The sequence below is a fragment of the Octopus sinensis genome, linkage group LG7 (assembly GCF_006345805.1).
Source record: "Octopus sinensis linkage group LG7, ASM634580v1, whole genome shotgun sequence".
NCBI classification, from domain to species: domain Eukaryota; kingdom Metazoa; phylum Mollusca; class Cephalopoda; order Octopoda; family Octopodidae; genus Octopus; species Octopus sinensis.
In genome coordinates, this window is record NC_043003.1 from 39,232,853 (window position 1) to 39,256,871 (window position 24,019).

General features: G+C 35.7%; 1 protein-coding gene across 2 annotated transcripts in view; it reads left to right on the forward strand.

Moving 5' to 3' along the window:
* LOC115214390 (ionotropic receptor 25a-like) overlaps positions 1–24,019 on the forward strand; it is a 97,680-nt gene that overhangs the window by 34,742 nt on the left and 38,919 nt on the right. For both annotated transcript variants that reach the window (XM_036504719.1, XM_036504720.1), the window contains exons 4-6: positions 7,050–7,340; positions 8,265–8,437; positions 9,541–9,690. In XM_036504719.1, the coding sequence (XP_036360612.1) occupies positions 7,050–7,340; positions 8,265–8,437; positions 9,541–9,690 (614 nt within the window). The remainder of the gene's footprint in view (positions 1–7,049; positions 7,341–8,264; positions 8,438–9,540; positions 9,691–24,019) is intronic.

Sequence of the window (24,019 nt, forward strand, 5' to 3'; positions counted from 1 at the left end):
CTACCGCCGCCGCCACTCATACCACCGACCTCTTCCCTCCAACACTACGACCACCCTCAAAACTACCAACACCTTCACCAACTCCAGCATTACCGTAATTAAGATCGTGTTTATTGGAGGCAGATCTTATATAGTAGTCGTTTTAGATTTTGAAGATATTTACCGAGATAGCCGCCAGTTGTACATACTTGGTCAGATTTAATGCATGGTTTCAGCTCTGGTCGGATGCTTGTATGACGTTGTTGGGGATTGTGGTTATAAACGAGTGGGCGGCCGGGAGGATCGGCGGCTATTAGAGCTTGAATGGTAGTCGAGTTAAAGTTGTATGGGATTTTTTTGTCCGTTCTTCGATACTGATGGAAGTCAGGCAGAAATCTCATTTACAATACCTTGTTACATCTACCCCTATTTATGTTCTCCTCACACACCTCACCATATTTTCTGTTATCTGTGAGTAAGAAAAAGAAAGTCAGTGTCTGTAATCCTTTTCATAGTCTTCTAGAGTTGTTGGAAGAAGAGAAGTTATCACTAGAATGGAGATTTTTTCCAAATGTTTGCATCGGAGCGGAATCTATTAAGACACATCTCATGATGTTTAATTGACAGAGGATTAAGTTTACCATTCAAATGCCTCTCTTTGCCCTATTAGACGTTTGCACCATAATCTACTTCCTAGACTTTTACGCTAAGCACTTTATATTGGTTTCAAATTTTAGCACAAGGCCAGCAATTTCTAAGTCGATTAGATCGACTACAATGCTTAACTGGTACTTATTTTATCGGCCCCGAAAGGATAAGCGGCAAAGTCAACTTTGTTGGAATTGGAATATAGTACATAAAATTGGAAGAAATGCTGCTAAGCATTCTTTTTGGCGCGGTAACAATTCTTCCAGTTCTGCGATTAATACTTTGTTTATATAAATCACTTTACTAAGACTAAACAATTTATTCAAACCAAACACTTTAATTTAAACTAAACATTTTATATAATCTAAACAATTAATCATATAAAGCAGTTAACCCAAAGGAAAATACTCTTCAACCAAACAAAATATTGACCACAAGAAACCAAAGAGGGGCGGGACGGGCCTCTATACCATTGCTTGGGATGCAAGAAATAGCTACCAAATATTGCTCAAATCATGCGCTTTCGCCTTTAAAAAGAAAGAACACAGATACAATTCGAATAAAAGATGAGATAATCGCAGCTAGAATCAGCCCTCGACCAGGACGTCATTGCACTATTAGGACCAAGTACTATAATAGCATGGGATTCCAGGGTCCACCGTTATTTAATATTTTGTTAAAAGCCTGAGGGATGTATATGGAGTTGGGGTAAATATTTTCAAGAAACAAGTTGACCTTTTGCTGTCCAAGATCCCTCATGAACCTATAATAAGTCAAGAAACTCAAACGAGGGTAGCAGTATCAACAACTCTCTCATTCACCGAAAGCTGAAACTCATACATCGTCTTCGACGGGAGAGTCTATCATACACACACACACACACACACACACACACACACGAAAGACATACGCTTTCCTCAGTTTCCCATTCGAACCGACTCACACGGCTTTGGTTAGCCCGAGGCTATAGTAGAAGACATTTGCCCAAAGTGCAACGCAAAGGAATTGAACCCGGAATCATGTGGTTGGGAAGCAAACTTCTTACCACACAGCTACGCCTGCGCCTATGTATATCAAAAATTACTATAAAGAACGTTAACAGAGCAGATATGTAAAACGAATAAACACGTTTGTAATATCTAAAGATAAAACTGCGATGGTTTCTGAAGTTACTTTCATAAATATCTTAACATATAAACGGGAAATACTTTCTTCTTTTTGGTGATCATTTTGAAACTGAACGAAAATGAATTCATATGAAGTTGACAATGATTTCTTTAATAGTTTTAGAAGGTGCTATCTATCACTGCAAAGTCACCGTATAAGATACCTCTGTATTTTAATCTTTACTATTTAATTGATTACATAGGAAGCAGAAGAGGGGAAATACGGGCTCATTGTTTGATAAATAGGTATAAAAAGCTTTCTGTATGTATGTATGTATGTATGTATGTATCTTTATTATTTAATTGATTACATAGGAAGCAGAAGAGGGAAAATACAGATTCATTGTTTGATAAATAGGTACAAAATGTTTTCTGTCTGTCTGTCTGTCTGTATGTATGTATGTATGTGTGTATGTATGTATGTATGTATGTATGTATGTGTATGTATGTATGTATGTATGTATGCATGTATGTGTGTGTGTACATATGCATGCATACATGTGTGTGTATATAAGTGTTAACATATATGTCTATGTGTATATGTATATTTATATATATAAATGTATGCATAAATTTGTATTTGGTCCTGTAATTTATCGCTTCTGTGAATCAACAGATTTATACAAACACGCGCGCGCACACGTGTGTATATATTGTTTCCTTTACAAACAAACTCTCATACAAGCAACATGGACAAAAAGTCTTTAAGAAAATATGAAATTGCAATATCTTCACCAATTTCAATGTCATGATTAGCGAAATGCGAAACCGGTAGACTATCATAATATTCTATCCGTAAAAATAAATTAAAAATATACAAACTGTATGCAATTTCCTTCTTTTACCATACACTTTTTCACTACAACTTAGCACGTGGAGAAGATCACTTCAACGAAATTCTTTTCTACCTCTCTCTCTCTCTCTCTCTCTATATATATATATATATATATGTTCATATATGAATATATGTGTGTGTTCGTGTGTAGTAGACTGTTAACAATGATAGTCAAAAATGTTAGACAGAGGCAGTTACAAACAGCAAGAAGAGAAAGTTAGATGAAAGCGAGCTTTTCCTTGTTAAATGGAATTCGTAATGATACATTTATGTTGTATATATTTTCATCGTTAGCGGAAGTCGGAAGTTAGGTTGTTATATGTTTCAACGCTATTTTTAGTCACATTTTACAAATAAACAAACGCAGACATAGAAAGGAACTTTGCGTTGTGATGGATTGAATCATCAGCTTCGAACGTATGAATAAATTATGCTACATTGCGTATGTTTTTTAATCCCGTTTGTCCATTAAAATGGGTGTATGTGTGTGTGTGCGCGCAGGTACGCACTCGTGTGTATAAATATATGTATGTATGTATGTATTTATCTATATGTATATATATAAGCACACATTCATATATACGCATATTTATCGACATACATACACACACACACACATATATATATACATAAATACATGCACATGTATATACATATATATTATGACGATTAGTATCTAGGGTTGCTATGAATGCGAATAATAATTCAAATTGAGGAATGGAGCGGGTAAAATCCAGGCTACATCTGTTGCCTAACTAGCAGAACTTCGGAATTAATAACTATTTAAGGAGGGGTACTCCACTAGCCATTCATCAGGACAAAGATACCTTAACTCGGCGGGATCTCTTGACGACAACATAACCTTCCTTTAACTAAGGTGTTTTCGGCCTGATGAATAGTTAGTGGAGTATCCCTCGTTGAGAAATTATTACTTCCGACGTTCTGCTGGTTATGAAACAGATGTAGTCTTGATTTTACATATTCCAATCTCTCATTTTGGATATCTGTTTGTATTCATAACAATGCAAGACGCTAATCTTGAAATATAAAATAACTTTTTTTCAGTTTATCGAACTTCGATATGGGAGAAACCTACAACCTTCTACGCCAATAAACTGTTATTGTTCCTGAAAGTTGTTTCTTATGCCAACTACGGACTTCATTTTTGTATTTTGCTTACAAGATTCTTGATATGAATTCGTGTGTTGAAATGAATATTGTTGTGTCCTTTAATAATAAACACCCACACTGACGTTTTAAAAATTTTCCTGCCGACCAATTAATGGATTTAGTGTGCAGTTTGGAGGTGATGCATTCTTTAAAAGAATTGCGTGTGTTTATTATTATTTGTGTAATGACCTTCCCAAGACACAAGCCGTGTGTGTGTATTTTGTCTGTCGCTACGTTCTGAGTTCAAATTCCGCCGAGGCCGACTTTGCCTTTCATCCTTTCGGGGTCGATTAAATAAGTACCAGTTACGCACTGGGTTGGAAATAATCGACTTAATCCGTTTGTCTTTCCTTGTTTGTCCCCTCTGTGTGTAGCCCCTTGGAGGCAATAAAGAAATAACAAGCTGTGTGCGTGTGTATGTGTGTGAGTGTATGTTTGTGTGTGTATGTGGTGTGTGTGTGTGTGTGTGTGTGCGCGCACACACACATGTAATATAGCCTTATATTCGTATTAAATGTGTTTTAGCTTTATTTTTGCAACCTAATTCTGCGGCTGCAAACCTTTACATAATTTTTTTTTATATTTTGTTTCTCCAAATTTATTATATATTAAGGATTAATGATCATTGCATTATTCTTCATGTACCTTTTTGTTATATATGTATTTTTCTTGATGTCCTTCCTTCATTTTTCTATTCAGATCTGTTAATTAGAAATTTTGTAAAACTTAAAATCCATTATAAAACATTGCCACTTGCTGGATTTACTTTGCTCATCTAACATCATTGGAGTCAATGAGATTACGGTCGTTAGTTTTATACACGGCCTTAGAAGCACGGCCTTAGAAGCACTCCATTAGAAGTTGCTCCAGTTGCAACTGGGAATTAACCCTGCAAAGAAGTGGCAAACCATTCAGGAGATGTCTAATACTCTCAGCCACCTAAACGCCTCACAAATCTGAATGCTTTTCGACATTATGAACCTGTGGGCTTGATGCTCAAATTTAAACACTTACAAGCAACGTCAGCATTTTTTTCTCCCTGACATTTATAGATTCCATAAGTATTCCTTGTTTTTCATGTGCTTCTTTTTCCATTCATAACGTGCCTCTATATCTGATCCTCACATACACACACGTTTGTATGTATGTATGTATATATACATACATACATACATATATATATATATATATATATACACACATCTTGAACATATGGTAGAATGAATTAAATGTTGCGTTGCATAAAGTTAACATATTGTGTAGAAAATATAAAATTATACTTTTCATAGTTTGACTATATACACCTTGGCATACACCTCCACACATCTTTATACAACTATTCGTGCCTATTCGTTTCTCAATCTATCCAGTTATATCTTTAGCTATATACATATATGTATAAACTGTATAAATGTATTTCCGTATAAATGTAATTATACTGTCTCACACTTAGACATCTGTATCTTCGTACATACTTGCGTTTCTATCTGACCAAATATAAACAACCAGCCTTTTTATTATAGCAACACACAAGTATTATTTATGAAAAAAAAGCAATAAAATAAACCAAACATTTTAAAATAGATTCGACTAATACAGACAGATGGGGTACTGTTAAACTTCAAACTCTTCCCACTGTCTCTCTTTCTTTCTCTCTCTCTCTCTCTCATTCTCTCTCTCGCCCTCCATCACTCTCTCTTCACATTACTATTGACAAACATCAGAACAACGAATTACCAAGAGTAATAATTAACTTAAACCCAAATACGAATGCAAACTAGGCCAACATTTCACACCAACAATGATAACATTCAAAGGAAACTGTCAAATCTAGTAACGTCGATATATAGGCGGACAAAAAAACTGTAGTTTTATGCAGTGGGGAATCTGTGGTGCCTTTTCGATCTTCAACCACTTTTTGAAAATTGCCTAGCAGGTTTCGCCATACATACACATATTCATATATATACATACATACATACAAAGATGCACATGAAATACATACATGTACACACAGACACACACACATTCTCTCTTTTTCCTGTTCATACACACATGCTCTTTCTCTCTCTCTCTCTCGCACACACACACACGCACACACACACACGCACACACATACAACCAAAGCAATGCGACAACTCTGTTACAGCCTCTTCTATCATCCCATGCCCTCTGATCCCAAGCTCACAACCACCTTCTTGTTTGCTCCACCAGCTTTTCAGCTCATTTCCTGCTCCTTCCTCACTCACTAACTCCTTCCGCAACGTCCGCAACCTCTAGTAACCCAATTATCTATTTATTCCTCGAGATCCACAAACCCGGAAACCCTTCCTGCTTCACTGTCTCTGCTTGTAACTGCTCCGCCGTACTCATCTCCACCTACAGCAACAACCTCTTTGCACCCCTTGTTGCTACCCTTCCCTCCCACAGTTACGATACCAACCATGCCCTCCTCCTCTTTAACTTTAACTCCTTCTTCTCTCCTGGCCCTCCAGTTTCACCATAAATATCAGTTCTCTTTACACCATTATCTCTCACGTTGTGCCCTAAATCTTCTCTCAGTGAAAGGCTAGCATTTTAATAAATCACTCAAGTTCTGTTAAATGCAACTACATCATGTATTCTACATATGCTAGTGTATAACCAAAAACCAATACTTGAATCATTTATTTTTCATTTATTACTAAAATACTAAAATGTTTGTATGTTTATAATAAAGACAGAGTAGTTGGTTGAAATTTAGTTGCCGTAAACTGATGTCTTGTGTGCAGTATGGTGAAGAAAAACGAGTGGGATATGGATGAAAAAGAAAGAAAGAGAGAGAGGAAAATCGATCTTGGCATGATATATTATTTATGTTAACTAGTACTTTACTTATCAATTCCGAAAGAATTAAAGGCAAATTAGGTCTCAGCTGGATGTGAACTCAGAGTGGACAAGGCCGGAAAATATATAGCTAGGTATTCTAATCAACACTCTAACGACTCTCTCAATTCGACGGCTTGTAGTATTGAAAGTTCTTTCAACATTACATTTCGTCGAAGGGGAGATAACTCAAACAGCAATCGAATTTTTGTTAGCTACCACTCTTCTGGATTTATTCCACTAACAAATTAATTAATTAACTGACTAATTGACTATCAAATTGTTAAACTTCATTCCGTTATTATTTGATATTTATTTCTATTTTGTTCTGTCCCATCGTGAAAGATTTCTGTTTTTTAAGCAACATCTTATTCTATATTTTGCAGTCTGCCAAAACCATTCCAACGAATTAATTATTGTTTTGGACACACGAACCCGGAGTCGCGAAAACTGCTTGTTTGTTGTTTGTGAGCAGCTTTTTATTCCATACATTAGCGTATTTGGTTTCCTGCCCGGATACGAGACATCATTTACAAAGTCCCAATCTAAACTCATGCCACCAGCATTATCGATGAGGGCATCATTTGCAGACTACCAAGCTCTCTTTTCTGATCTGATCAGACAAATAAATATTTCCTTGGATACCCTGACTGTTATATATGATGCTGACAACAAAGGTACATTCTATTTAATTGCTTCTTTTTGCTGTTTGTTTCCGTTTCTATTCAATAGATCCATCCCGCATCACCAAAACCAAAACTAGGATTGCAGCCATTACATCAGGCGCTGCCACTAAAACCACCACTCTCAACACCACCACCACCATCACCATCACCACCACCATCACCATCACCACCACCGCCGTCGCCGCTATCGTCACCATCACCACGGTCATCCCTATTGCCACACGTATCATCAACGGCACCACCACCTTCATCACAAACTGTAACCAATGTCACCACTAACGCCACCAACACCGCCACCACCACCACCACCATCACCACAACCACCACCAAAACTTCTACTACTACTACTGCTGCTGCTACTACTACTACTGCTACTACTACTACTACTACTACTACTACTACTACTACTACTACTACTACTACTAACATGATCACAACCGTAAAACACTGACACTAATGACTTAATCGTCAATAACCATATCGAAAGCAAGCCGATAGAAATTTCTAAAAAAATTCGTTATTATCGGATCGGTCCCAATTTCTGAGTTAATTCATTTAGAATTTTCTCGTCATCAGCGGTAAATACGATAAGAAAATAAATGAGATACTTACTTGTACCCATAAAAGAAATAGATACTAAGTCATGAGCACACTTAAGTACCCGATACGACAATAACGAATTTTTTTAGAAATTTCTATCGGCTTGCTTTCGAGACGCGTGCTTATAGTGATAAATTATATGGTTATTGACGATTAAGTCTATTTTCAGCTTATTCGGCATTGAAATTCTTTTTTTGCCCTTGTTTATAAGTTGTTTATATATATATATGTATGTGTGTGTGTGTGTGTGTATATACATATACATATATATGTATATATTTCAAGATATCATTCTGTTGTTGTCATATATTGCAGAGTTAACATCTATATTTGATTCCTACAACGAACAAGGTTCCACATTCCTCCTAACCTACGAAATTGGCTCAGTGCTATATGACAATGTCTTTCAGAATCTACAGAGTAAAATGGACACCAGAAACTTTCTAGCTTTCGGTAACACGACGGCTCTAGAGTCAGTTTGGGAGAAGGTTAGTATGATGTCCCTTTATATGGTCATATGTATTGCACCATTTCCAGTAGGTACAGGGTCAGTGCAGCTTTTGACTTCTCTATCCAAAGGGATTTTATCCCCAAATTTTCACGCTATTGTTTATATCTTTATCAGCTTCCAGTTTCACCGCTCTAAAAGATAAAAATAATTTGTTTTCTCTTTGTTACATATAACTCATATTTGTACGAAGAATATACAAACATGTACGCGTAAGTGTATATATATGTGCGCGTATGTGTGTATGTATGTATACACACGCATACACAAACACATGCACACACATATATGCAGATAAATACTTATACGTCTACGTAATCATACAGCTATATAAACGATCACACTACACCCGTTTTGGCCGAAAATATTGTCAAGCCACATTTAGAAAATTTTCGGTCGAACGGTTGAATAATGATTGGTTAAATAAATAAATGTATGCTCTATAAAAGTGAAGACGTGTGACCTAGTAGTTAGTCTGTTGCACTCACGATCTTACAATCGAGGTTTCGATTCCCAGACCGCTGCATTCTTGAGCAAAATATTTACTTTCAGGTCATTCTACTTCACTCAGCTGTAAATGAGTTCTAGAAATAACTGAGAAACTAATACTAACATTGACTGACATCCTGTTCAAGGTGGAATGCTGTAATTCTAGTCACTTATACACCACGGAAGCCGAATAAAACTCCAGTCTTATGTGCATCGGAGTTCATCATAGATCGTATGTTATTAAAGAAAGAAAGGCGGTGAGCTGCCAGAATCGTCAGCGAGTTGGGCAAAATACTTAGCGGTATTTCGTCCGTCCTTACGAACGAAATACCGCCGAGATCAAGACAATAAGTACCAGTTGAGTGCTGGAGTCAATGTAGTCGACTATCCCCTTTCCCCAAATTTCAGGCCTTGTGCTTATAGTAGAAAGGTTTATGAAAGAAAGATAGTAGAAACATTGATCAGCTTCGACTTAAATGGCTGCACATATACGATTCGATCTCAATTTCATTGAAATTTTATTTGTTTTATTTTGTCTTCTCTCACTCTCTGTTTTGTTTTGTTTGTTTTTTTTTTAATAAAATTCTGATATAGGCGAAAGCAAACAATCTTCTCTCCGAATTTCACCAATGGGTGGTTGTTGTAACCGACAACCAGCTTCCAGTTTGTCGTAACTGCTCTGATTACATAGTCATGTTACTGCCTGTGACATTGTCGAACGAGTCTACTTGTAATACATCGTCGGTAAGTATAGCTTCTCGATTTGCATTGGTATACTTTGCTGCTTTCTGCATGCTCACATCGATGCAAATAGTTTGGACTTAAGACATCATTTCAGGCCTTTAGTGATCACGCGTCGGATTATAATAGTAAAGAGATCTAATTGGAATCTTTACTACTTTACTAAGTAAGCACAATACAGCCAGATGGTTCGTAAGTTCACTGACAGTTGCTAAGGACACATATGTAATTCCACATTGAGGCATCTCGAGACAAATATTGGGTTGTCCGGAAAGTTCATGCCGATTTTTAAAGGAAAGAAAAAGGGCAATAAATACTTGCCATTGCATTTTTAATCAACCAAATATGAACCATTTGTTGCACAATGCGTCTCCATCTTTCCTTTAACTTGAAAATACCCTCTTTCCAGAATTGAGGTGGCTTCATGGCAAAGAATTCATCAAGGTATCTTTTTACGTCATCCAAAGAGTTGAAATTTTTTACCATTAAGACTATTCTGCACAAACCTAAATAAGTAAAAATCCGAAGGAGCAATATCTGGTGAATATAGAGGGTGGGGTAACACATCCCAGCCGAGATGCAGCAATTTTTGTCTGGTTCCAATAGCATCAAGTGCCGAAAAGGAACTTTCTTATCTTCTATTTTAAAGGGTTACAGAATTAACACAGGTTATAGGAACATAAACCTTCTTCCACGAAAAGATAGCTTAAACTGTATTCTAAATGGAGGTGTAGTCAAATCCTATTTTATAGACTCAACCATGTTCTAAAATAAGTCGAACGGTAAGCTACTCTAAATCGGCACGAACTTTTCGGACAACCCAATATATTTTACCATAGTCTGGGATCGACCCAAGTCTCGTGAGAGAAACTGGTGAACGGAAACTTTAAATAATCCCTTCAAATGGATTGTATCAGTATTTCAAAGGCCGATCTTTTTCTCACACTCAACCACTTACAAGCTGATTCTATGAATATGAGGGGTTGCTAAAAAAAGTTCTGGCTGTTGGCAAAAGAAAATACAGGAGGCTCAGTTAATTATGATTTTATTCAACTTATTCTTCTCTCAGATTCACATACTTATTGCAGCGATCCTTCAGTTTTTTTAATCTCTGTAAAAGAACACTGAAGTCTGGGCCTGCAACCAGGTCCATCTCGAAATCCTTAGAGCCACGAACTTTCCAGCATCCCCTTGTATATAGATCAGTTGATCTATATACGACTGAAACAAAGAAATTCTGAGCGAGATTTTTAAAAAATAAATCACAAAATTTATGAAAAATTACATTACCTCATAAGAACAGTCAGTGTACATTCCATGAAACGTGGTATTCCAGGTAAAGTGCACGTGTCGGTTTAAGTGCTTTGCCAAAGATTTTCTGGATACTAATTACTCTAATAAATTATCAGAAATACTTCTCGAATGATTCTAAATCTCAGCAGCATTATAAGCATGTTTTACATACCATCGCTAATATAGTGTTCAAATCCTCTCAAAACATGTATATAATAACAGATATAGAAAGAAGTGTACATGAAATGGTATGAGCACACATATGATATTTAGACACATACATACATACATACATACATACATACATACATACATACATGCATACATACATACATACATACATGCATACATACATACATACACACACGCATATACACATACACACATATATTGTGTATGTATGTATAAATTTATATGTATATAAGTATGTATAAATAAGTATGTTTGTTTGTATATATATACGCGCGTGTATGTACATATATATATAAATTAATAATAAATATTTGGGAATAAATCCAAACTTACAGGGGAAAATCAGATTTAGGATTGAATCCAATTTTATAGTAAAATATATATTAAATTAGAGATAAAACCACTATTAGGCAAATCATACAATGAAAAACTTAAGCCAATACATAAGATTATTTAATTTATATTATTTAAATATATAATCAATGGACTCATTGATTAAACTTCGCCAAGTTAAATATTTAAACCACCTGATGAATGACTGTAACTCGAAAATTTAAAGAAATTAACAGCCATGAAACGATCGTAGTGTTATATTAATTATATTTTTTTACTAATTTTGTTATATATTTAAATAATATAAATTAAATAATCTTATTATTGGCCTAAGTTTTCATTGTATGATTGCCTAATAGTGGTTTTATCTCTAATTTAATATAATATATATATATATATATATATATATATATATTATATATATATATATATGTTTACTTATGACAACATGCATACGTACATACTTGCACACGTACACATATACATAATTCTCAAAATTTAATAAAAAAATAAATAAAAACGGACGTCTGTCGTTTAGTTGCAGCTCATGCTTAATCCTGCAGAGTTATGATAAAAAGTTTTTAAGCAATAACAATCACGACCTTTTCTTTTACATAGTCTAATGTATTCTTCGGTTTTTTAAAATAAAAGTTGGCGTGAGGTTGGACAAGTTTACCAGCTGTATTTAGTGGATCGAAATACTGCGTAGAAGCCTTTTCTTTGCCCAGGTGTGGTATTCTAGTACCGTGGTATGATATCGTTGTGCCAGGACTCAAAATGTATAACTGGAATAGAAATGGAAAAGAATCTGAATGAAGATAAATATATGTCAAAACGAGGCTGAGATTCCTTAAATAATATATTCTGAATCAGAAATACTGATTTTGTATTCATCTTTTTCTGTTAACTGCAGATTCTAATACTTTTGTTGGCTAGATTTATGAAGAATTATCAAAGATTATTTTTGTATCCCTTTTCATTACAGATATAATTTGTTTCGTTCGCTATATTAAGTACGAGCAAAACACCCACAGTGCTGAGTTGTCAAACGTTTAAACCAAATTTTCTCGAAACAACTTGTCCGACCGTCCCATTTTGTGGCATTATTTCAAGCCAGCCGGCTGTTTTGCGCAAACTGAACGTGCATTTTTCTCGCGTACGCGTAGTATCGTTCACAACAGCTGATGTACTTGCGCGTACAAATGCACGTTCCCGCGGCTTTATCGATCGCGTTCTCACCTGGAATCGATTTTTGTAATTTTTTCAAGACTTATACACGCCCTGATGCCGTCGGTAAACACATATCAAATTTGAGCGCAATCGGATGGAGGATGCCCGAGATCCTAGAAAACACATACACACACACAGACAGAACGGATTTTATATAATAGATAATAGCCTTCCCTCCTCACACTTACATATATACTCATATACATACACATGTGAGTGTTATTCACGGCGAAGCTATCTTTAAGTTATTTTCCTATGTTGTTATTTTAAATTATATCATCAATAAATTATTTCTCCCACTCAAACTCCTAATCTGTACAATCATTCTAAGATCTAGTAACTACAAATATGAAAATGCTTTGCTGGAAGAAGTCTAACAAGACAGAAGCATATATAGAATTATCACTGTACACACGAAAGATAAGATGCCCTTCCCTCTGTATATCTCCATTTAGTTTTCTTTTATTAATTTGCATTTCGAAGTTGTCTCCCTTGACTTTTCAATAAAATTTATTATTAATGCTGATAACCTTTCTCTTTGTTCGGACTGAGATTTTATTTGACTGAATTGTTTGTTCTGTCAATTACGCCATCTGATTATTCTTCCATTGTTGTGAAAAAATTGCCTTGCAATGCATCTTTACCATCGTATGCGCCATAGGTTAGTGGTTAGAGCGTTCAATTCAAGACAAAAGTTCGTGAATTCAATCCCTGTAATTGGATGCATTTTGTGTCATTGAGCAAGGTACTTCACTTCATGTTACTCTAGTTTATTATCTGCAATGAGTATATCAGCCGAGGGTTGGGGTAACCCTCTTGCCTTTAGCTGTCACGTCTTAGATACACCGTTGTGTCAAGAATCAATGTGCCGAGAGGGTGTCTGCAACTGCTCGCGACTACAGAAACACCTAAAACATGTTACCAAACCAAATTCAACTCACACATGACTGACAGCTGATTTAGTTAAGTCCTTTTGCGGTCAACTTTAAATTTCAGTAGGGAAAATATCTACATGTCACGCTACCTATCACTCCACACTGGATCAATAAAAAAGGATATAAATAATGTAATGTTTGATTGGTCTCTTCGAACTATAAATTGGTGGTCATTTCCAAAGTTAGAATTTCATTAATATTGTAGTAGTAGTAGTAGTGGTGGTGGTGGTGGTGGTGGTGGTGGTGGTGGTGGTGGTAGTAGTAGTAGTAGTAGTAGTAGTAGTAGCAGCAGCAGCAGCGGCAGGTATTGTTGTTCTTGTTGTTGCTCTAGTTACCATTATTGTCATTGCTGTTGATGTTGTTGTTGCTGCTATTGTTATTGTTGTGGTTATTCTTGAAGTTCTTTTACTGTTGTTATTATTATTATTATTACTCTTGGTGTTGTTATTGTTATTGCGATTGTGAAGTTGATCTTTTCATTCCGCTGTTGTTGTTGTGCTTTGCCCTTCTACAAAATACCTGTCCTCGTTAAGTATTTGAATATTTTGTATTTAAGCTGTCCTTCTGGCAAATACAGAAATATTTTCCATCGTGTTGTCTTATTTTTATTGCGTGCATTTTGTTTTCCTGCACAACTAGTAACCAGACACAATTCTGTGTGCCTTCGGTAGTACGTGCTATTTTATATTATTTTTCAGATCATCATCATCATCATCATCATTATCATTATTATATTATTATTATTATTATTATTATTATTATTATTATTATTATTATTATTATTATTATTATTATTATTGAGTGAGAGAGCAGTTCATGCCATCAAAGTGACACTGGGGTAAAATATACGAAGCCCAATATACCCATCATGACTACCCGTCTGATAAAGGTACACCAGGCACATGCATCACAACCATATGTGGGCGACATGGTTGTGATGCATGTGCCTTATTATTATTATTATTATTATTATATTATTATTATTATTATTATTATTATTATTATTTTATTATTATTATTATTTTATTCAGTAGCTTTATCTTTATCACGTGCCTTCACTGCACTACCGAGCGCAGTACTGTGTGCATTGGGTATATGCCTAGTAGTACTATTTACTGTATGTTATATATATATATATATTATATATATATATATATATATATATATATATATATATATATATCTATATATATATATATATATATATATATATATATATGTTAGTCCTGGTGTTTTTGTTATGTATTTGTCTGAATATTTTTTATCATACCCAATGCGTATTTTTTTTTAATTACACCTAATGCTTATTGCTATTGTTGTTGTTGTTGTGGTTATTTTTATTATTATTATTATTATTATTATCATTATTATCATCATTATGTTGTTGTTGAGCTTTTTATGGAAACTACTGCTGTTGCTTGTCCTCGCGGCTTTTTATTTCCTGCGACATTACAAGATGCCATACTTATTCACCACGTGACATACCATCCTCTGCTATTCAACTGTAACCTTCTCTCCCAGGGTGGGTAAAAAAAAATAAAAAGCGAAATAAAAAACATATCACAGTTATAAAAATAATTGGCAATAACCCAAACTTGATTTTCAGTTAACGTTCTACAAAACATCTTCTTCTTCTTCTTCTTCTTCTTCTTCTTTCTTCTTCTTCTTCTTCTTCTTCTTCTCCTCGTCCTCCTCCTCCTCGTCCTCCTTCTCCTCTTTCACACCCTCTACCTTGTAGACTAAAGTCGATCTCCATCACGTCTGTTATCATTCATGCCTGCCAACTAGGGAACCAGCCTCTACAAGTTATTTCGACTTTCTAGAAATAGTAACTATATTCTCTCTCGAATCACACCCTAAGAATATATTGGAGGCTTCAATCACAGACATACTATAACTGAAAAATATGGTTGGATGGTCATAGCTGGAACGCTTTTTTGTCATAGGTTCACCCATTGAAATTTGCTCAGGCGTTAAACAAGAGTAAAAACAACAGCGAGGACGTTTATATGTGGTCACTCGATCGCGTAGAAATAACAAGTCATATGTTCATCAAGTAACATACTCTACCTGTCTTAAAAAGAGGAGTGAATTGGATAATATAGATCTATATCTAAAAGTTAAAAACAAAAAATTCAAGTAGAAACATATAAGCTAAAGACAAAGTTTATCTTAAAAGAATATATCCCAGGGCCCTGTATGACACGTGTGACAGCTCTAACTTTTCACTGACCATAATTTCAATCTGGTTTTAATTCCCACCTACAATTTCATCACTGTTTTCACTAATGTATTAAGAAAAGAATACCATGACTTTCCACTCCTTATTTCGCGTATTTTGTTGTGTTTCATACTTGTGATTGCATGCACTAAGCACGGGTATGGCTACGGAAATATTTTGTAATTATGATAATATATTCATAATTCTATATTAAATATGTTGTTTCATTTGCCAGAGCGTACACACGCACCCGTCGCACGCACACTCACATACAAACCGGTTCCCACTCTTATGTATAAACATAATTATGTCAGAATTGAAAATTTCACAGCTTCATTGTTGCTAGTTTCATGCTAATCAATCAAGCAATGATTGAATGACTTTGATCATAGGTTTGCGCGGTTAATATTAACCTGAAACTCAGTAACAACGACAACGGCAGTATCGATAATGACAGTATCGGACATTCTCTTGTTACTTTCGTATTCAAAATGATAGCTAAAACCTATAACAATACTACTGTGCACAAAAGGTGTTAAGCAAAATTTTGTGTAAATATAACTACAGGGTGTCTCAAAAAAATTGACATTATTTGAAATCAGAGTAACTACATGTTCTCGACAAACGAAATTAAATAGGCTCTATGTTGAACAATAAAAAAATTATTTATCAAAATTCGAACAAGAGATTCAGAAGAATGTAGATTTTATAACCGATTTCACAGAGCTTCACAAATGCTCAATATGCGCACCGCCTATGACACGATACACGTCCAGCTCCTTCTAAACACGCTTTAGAATGTCTTGTATAACATTCTCTAGTACCTCAGTGATTCTCTGCTTGAGTTCCTCTAGGCTTGCAGGAAGAGGTGCGATATAGACCAGTCCTTTCACATAGCCCCATAAAAAAATCACAAGGTGTCAAGTCTGGCGAACAGGATAGCCATGTCAACAGCACATTGTCATTATCACTTGCATGCCCGATTCAAACTTAGATTTTACATATTTGGTTAAAATTTGAGATCATTTGAGTGCGAATTGGCTATGTTGTTAGACTCAAAAATTACGTCAACTTTTTGGTGGGGTGGGACACCCGGTATATCAGACCTATGACTTCGTGATCCGTATTTTATGATTGTATGTATTGTTTCTGTAACCAGGTAATATAACTCTTAATGGCTCACTCTCCTTAAGTCTAAAACATTTTTAATGTGTAACCAAGAAGTATCAAGAAAACAATGAAACACAGAACGCGAGTAAGCAAGCATATAATTACTCAGGGGATAGAATAAAGTAAAATTCAACGTTTCGGATATTGACCCTTTGTCTGGAATACAAAGTGAAGATGGGGAAAGAGGTGCGAAGCAGTCAAAGTAAAAACAGCATAAAGAATGAGGAACGGAAATGGAAGAGTAGAAGTGTACTGAATGTACTTTGAAGCCAAAAGGGTGGAACAAAAATAATCGAAGACTGTGAACAAGTGAAAAAAACAGAAGCTTTTCAAGATTAACTTAGAACCCTGTGTATTAGTCAGATATATTGTAAGTTGTCTCTCTTCGTGTTCTCTCCTATCGTAGATGACAGATGAGAGTTCCACAGCCCGTAGAAATGATTTGTTTATAGAGATCCTATGTTTGGGGTGTACATTAGCTCACGCTCTCCGTCAAATCGATATTGTCTGTACAAATGCCCAGTGTGCCACAGATCAGATGTCGCAGTACCAGAGACTGCCATCAATTAATCGCAGAGCAACGCGAGATGAAGTGTTTGGTTCAAAAACACAATGCACTGCCCGTTGCGAGATTCGAAACTACGATCTTGCGACTGTGGGGTGCAACTGTCTAACCAATAAGCCATGTACCTTCTGTTTCCCCTCAATGCTCAGTCAAAAAATAATGTAACTTAATCCCTAATATTTCTTCTAAATTCTCTAATATTAATCTACTGTTGCTATTTATAATGTTGATAACGTTGGAAATAAACACGCTATTATATTACTAGTACCACACTTGTATTTTTTTTCTTTTTTTGGCAATCTGAACAGTCTTATTCTGGTTACTGAATAATTATTAATTTTCTCAAATTTATTATAAATTCATTACTGTGATCTCCAGGCGAGCTGTAGAGTGTTAGAAACGTTAGAGATCTGACCAAATTCTCTATGGTATTTAGTTGTAGTTGTTCTCAATTCTAATTTATGCAAACTCAAACTGAAAAGTATTCTAACCTCCGCCATCTTATCTGTTTGAGAGTTTGTAGAACTGAATTTTATAACATATTGTCTCCTTCTCATTCTACAGACAACTGTAGGATGGGATTTGAAGGAGATTTAGTAACAAGAAGAGCGACTTCGTTGGCTCGTGATACTTAGTTCTTTCGTTAAGCGTTATAACGAATGCGTCGTCTTCTCCACGCTTCCTAAATATACACGGTACACACGCAGATACACACATACACTGAAAGAGAGAGAGAGAGAGGGAGAGAGAGAGAGAGAGGGAGAGAGAGAGAGGGAGAGAGAGAGAGAGAGAGGGAGGGAGAGAGAGAGAAAAGACGAAAACTATCTTGCATTTAATGATTTAATTAACTGGTGGACAGTCGTGGAATTTGCTGTTGTTGTAGACTCCTACTATTTATTTTATCGATCCCGAAAACATGGAAGATAAATTTGGCTTCGGAGCGATTTGAACTCAGAGCGCAGTAAGCCGGAACAAATGCCATAGAACATCTTGCTCGACTCTCTAACATTTTCGCCAATCCACCCTTCTTGAATTGTTTCCCTGTTTTATCAACCACGGTAGAAAGAATGAAAGGCAGAAGTGGGACTTGAATTCAGTGCTCAGGGAATCAGAATAAACATCACGATGCATTCTATCCAACACTCTGAAACCACTCTGCTAATTCGCCGCCGAGTAAACCTATCTAAAATATCAATTTCTCTATTTGCCACCTTATTAGCAATTACTATACTATATCGCAAGGCGATAAGTACCCAACCGTTAATGAAATCAATGTTACAGGTACCGTTTTGTTAAGTCAACAATGCGACATGGGTTCCATACCATAGTGGAACTGCTTTACATAATTTATCTCACTATTGTAATGAACGACTCAATTTCTCATAACAGTTCTATATATTCTGAGATGAGGAAATTTTAGTCGGAGTGGTGTCCTTATCTTGATTGTTACTTGATTGTTACTTTCGGTTGGGGTACGTTACAGCCTTCTTCAGGTGTCTTACGATTCACCTTAGTGCTTTGCCTGCGATTGAACTCAGAACTTCTAGGTGGCTGCACTCATAACAGTTTTTAAAAATCATAGACTTTATGGTTTCATATTCTTTTAATCTTAGGCATTTAACTAAGGCCATGCTGGAGCACTACCTTTAAGGGGTTTTTTTTTAGTCGAAGAAATCGACCCCCAGGATTTATTCTCTGTAAGCCTAGTACTTATTCTATCGGTCTCTTTTGCTGAACCGCTAATTTACAGGGACGTAAACACACCAACATCAGTTGTCGAGAGATGGTGGGAGGACAAACACTGACACAAAGACACACACACACACACACACGCACACACACATATATATGACGGACTTCTTTCAGTTTCCGTCTACCAAATACACTCACAAGGTATTGTTCGGCCCGAGGCTATAGCAGAAGAAACTTGCCCAGAGTGCCACGCAGATCGTTATTACTTTTTTTTAGTTTATTAATTTTTTTCTACGTGCCACACGAGATTGTTGTAACCATAAACTAAATACGGAATAATTGCTTGCCATGTTTCCACAAATACAACCGTATGTTCTTCCATCTACCCCAGTCCTCGAGTATTCTGGGAGATGTAAAAAAAGTACTTCTGTGAAAAACACTTATAAAAAGAAACCATTACGGCTGTTCTAGATACTGTTGTTACTGTTGCTGTTGTTGTTGTTGTTGTTGTTGTTGTTCATGCTGCTGGTGTTGTTATTATTATTATCATTATTAATAGTAGTAGTATCGCGTTCATTAAGAATACCTGCTGCAAACACCATCGTTCAATTGACAGCCCAGTCTTGCCACTGGAGTGTAACCTCTTTTGCTGAGTAGGGGGTATAAAACCTTTGGCAAACACCCAACTGCTGACTGTTAACATTGCACACATTTCCCACCCTCCATTATTAATATTATCTTTTTTTTTCTATTGCCGTTGTTTTCGTCATCGTTGTCATTGCCGTTATTGCCGTCATCATCATCATCATCATCATCATCATCATCATCCACAATCTGCTCCTCATCACTATCATCCATTTTCTTACCATTATTATTGCTAGTGAATCGGTGCTGACAAAAGTGACGACGGCTTAAATATAGAGATCGTCTTTGAATAAGAGAAAATGTTTCTTTTTTAATTCTACATACAGTACTTATTATCAAAAGGATAAAAGAGGGAATGAAATCAAAACATGCTTTGTGTTCAGTGTGTGTGTGTGTGTGTGTGTGTGTGTGTGTGTAGGAGGTATGATGCTTGTATCACACTTATCATTCACTTTCGATCGTTTCAATAACATGTTGGACTGATAATTCAAATCGCTGGAACAAAAATAAACAATGATTATGCAAAATTAATGCGATATTAAATGAGACCCAAATGCGACCCGTTTCATTAAGACCTTCGAAAGATGTTATACGCTTGCACCTGGATAAACTCGGTTGTACAAGGTCTTATAATGCGGTAGCGAGAAAGTAACCATATTGAGATGCGCATAATGAAAGGCAAAAATTAAAAGGATAAAATACAGAAATGCACGTATATTACTTGATAAAATCGATTGTAGCGTTGAGGTTGTTTAGTTTAGGCAAGATGAAAGATGGGCGGTATAAGAAAGGCTGAGAGGAAGGTATTCAACTTTGTGTAGCAATAAACACAACGATATTCACAAAAAGACATTAATTAGGAGAAATGGGTGTGCCAAGAGAAACATCAAAGAGACTGCGATGATGAAAGGGAGAAGAACGAAGAGAATGATAGAGAGAAAAGGCGATAGAAAAAAAATATAAGACGATTATGAAGAATAGAAAACTAGAGACAGAAATAACGACGTGCAATTAAAGGCATTGAGAAATCACTGCTGTTGCAATTATTTTGAAATATTTTGGAATGCTTTGAATTTATGCTACTTCTGTCGCACATTACGAATTTTAATTCAGCTTGTCGTTTAATTGTGACACTAATAGTTTTTTTAATCAATGTTTTTGTCTTAGCATGCGGTTGCCAGTGGATACTTATTACCGACGAAGCGTCGTGAGGCAGAAACGCGCATTCAGCAAGGCTATTACCGTTACTGAACAATTTCCGCCTGTGTCCTAACACTATTAATCGATAGAAATGCTATTCCTGGGGGAATACTGCAGTGTATTAGGCTTTCAACGATGTATCTACTTTAGATATGACACGCACATGCTATTTTAAACTAATAGTTATTTCGTCAGAGATATATATATATATATATATCTATATATATATGTTTTTCTGTGTCCCTTTCTGTAGAAGAGCGTAGGCTCGAAACATAAAAGACTTTTTTCTATTCCTGGCGTTATACTAATACAACTGTTTGTTTTGTACACCACTCGTCTTCGTCTTTTTTTTTTCGTAAACTCTCCCTATATATATATATATATATATATATATATATATATATATATATATATATATTATATACTTACATACATCGCATAGATATTCACATTTAAACACATACACACGCACACATGCATATACTTTTTTTATCGTTTATATTTTACTGGTGTCAGTTATTGGACTGCGAGTAGTCAACAGATCGACCCAAGTACGCTATTCCCAGATTGGCACTCATTCTATCTCACCTTTTGCCGAACCGCTATGTTATGGGGACGTAAACAAACTAATATCGGTTGACAACCTGTTGGGTGACAAACGCAAAAATACACCGATATAAATAAGGGAAATGTCGAAAGCTGCCTTCTTTCAGTCGAAGGTTTTCGGCTTTTGTTTTTACATGTTATTAATCATAGCTTTACGTCTGCTTCGAGAACATAAAAAAACAAAAACATAGAAAACAAACTTTTTCCGAACAACTAAAGAAACAAGACAAGCAACATAGAGAACATTCCCTTCATGAGTTGTCCCCTGTTTTATCTACTACGTGTTTCGAAGGTAGGGACAAGACACGACTTCATTAAAACAATCCTTCCCGGAAAGCAAATTAAATAACATTTGGGATTTTTTGCGGAGGGTTAAAATGGTAACAAGAACAGGATAGAAGAACAAAACAGTAAAAACAAACGGTGAGGGTTCTTAAGCCAAGACGATGTGATGTGGTGAACGCTGGAAAAACGAACTTTGAGGTAAAAGCACGTCTTGTCTTTAGGAAGGAAGTGGAAGAAAGAAAGATAGATAACCGTTGGTCACGTGTGAGCAACAAGAGAGTCAAGGAGGAAGAGTGAGAGAGAGAGGAGAGAGGGAACGATGAAGGGTGGGGAGAAGAATAGAGAAAGGGTGAGAGAGAAAAACAGAAAGGAAGAAGAATAAGAGAGGGAGATAGAAGAATAGAGATAAGATAAGAGTGCGCATCGAAATTATGAAGTTAAAACTTACTTGGAAATGGATACATACAAGCATTTAGATAGATAGATAGATAGATAGATAGATAGATAGATAGATAGATAGATAGATAGATAGATAGATAGACAGATAGATAGATAGATAGATAAATGGATAGACAGACATTTAGATATACAAATGGATAGACAGACAGACAGACAGATAGATAGATAGATAGATAGATAGATAGATAGATAGATAGATAGATAGATAGATAGATAAAGTTGATGGATCGTTACTTTTCCTCAGGGATTCGTTCTATGATTGCTTGAACGAACTCTTCGTGTAAAACTCTGAGTAGCTATTGAGTGAATCACATCCCTTACACAAATAAATATGTTCGTGTAATACGAATATTGCGTATTTTTTTTCTCGATGGTATTCCTAAGCAGAAACGCACATACACATTCACACACATACACACCTATACAGACATATACAAACATGTGTGAATTGTGTGTGTGTGTGTGTGTGAGTGTAAGTGTGTGTGTGTGTGTGTGTGTGTGTGTGTGTGTGTGTGTGAGTGTGTGTTGCGCGTGTGTAAATATAGAAGAAAGCCCAACCGTGTAAATGTAGACAAACAATTACATGACAGACATAACTGGTATTGTAACAAGAGACAACATGCCCAGAATAATTATGCTAGCTGATGCTGTTATTTCTACTGTTTGCGCTGCCTTCTACGCTATGTATATAAGACAAACTAGTTGCTGCTTTCTGGAAAGGTTAAGAACACACACACACACACACACACACCACACACACACACACGACACACGACACGCACTTTCCTGGCAGAAATGTTAGCACGCCGGGCGAAATACGTAGTCGTATTTCGTCTGCCGTTACGTCCTGATTTCAAATTCCGCCGAGGTCGACTTTGCCTTTCATCTTTTCGGGATCGATTAAATAAGTACCAGTTACGCACTGGGGTCGATATAATCGACTTAATCCAGTTGTCTGTCCTTATTTGTCCTCTCTGTGTTTAGCCCCTTGTGGGTAGTAAAGAAATATATATATATATATATATATGAAAAAACAAGTCAAAAATAGAAAATGCTAAGATGATTTTATAATGAATCTTTCAGTACCGGTTTCGGTCATTTTGAGACCTTTTCAACTGTAACGATTAAATAATTAAATTTAGAAAAATTTAGAAAAATTAGAAGAAAGGTTTTTTTAAAGGAATACTTCCATAGTAGTGTTCAGATATAGGTGGTATTCTGCCTTTCTCTGACTCCCTTGTTTGCACTTGTGTATTCGAGGTCGTTGTGAGTTCTTGAGGGGGTGGGAGTGGGAAAATCTGGGCTGGTCAGATATGTATATATATGTATTTATGTATACATATGTATGTATATATATATATTATATATATGTATATGTATGTATGTATATGTACGTAAGTAAGTATCTATATATAGGTATATATATATATATATATATATATATATATATAATATATATATATATATATATATATATATATCTATGCTTGTATATATATGTATATA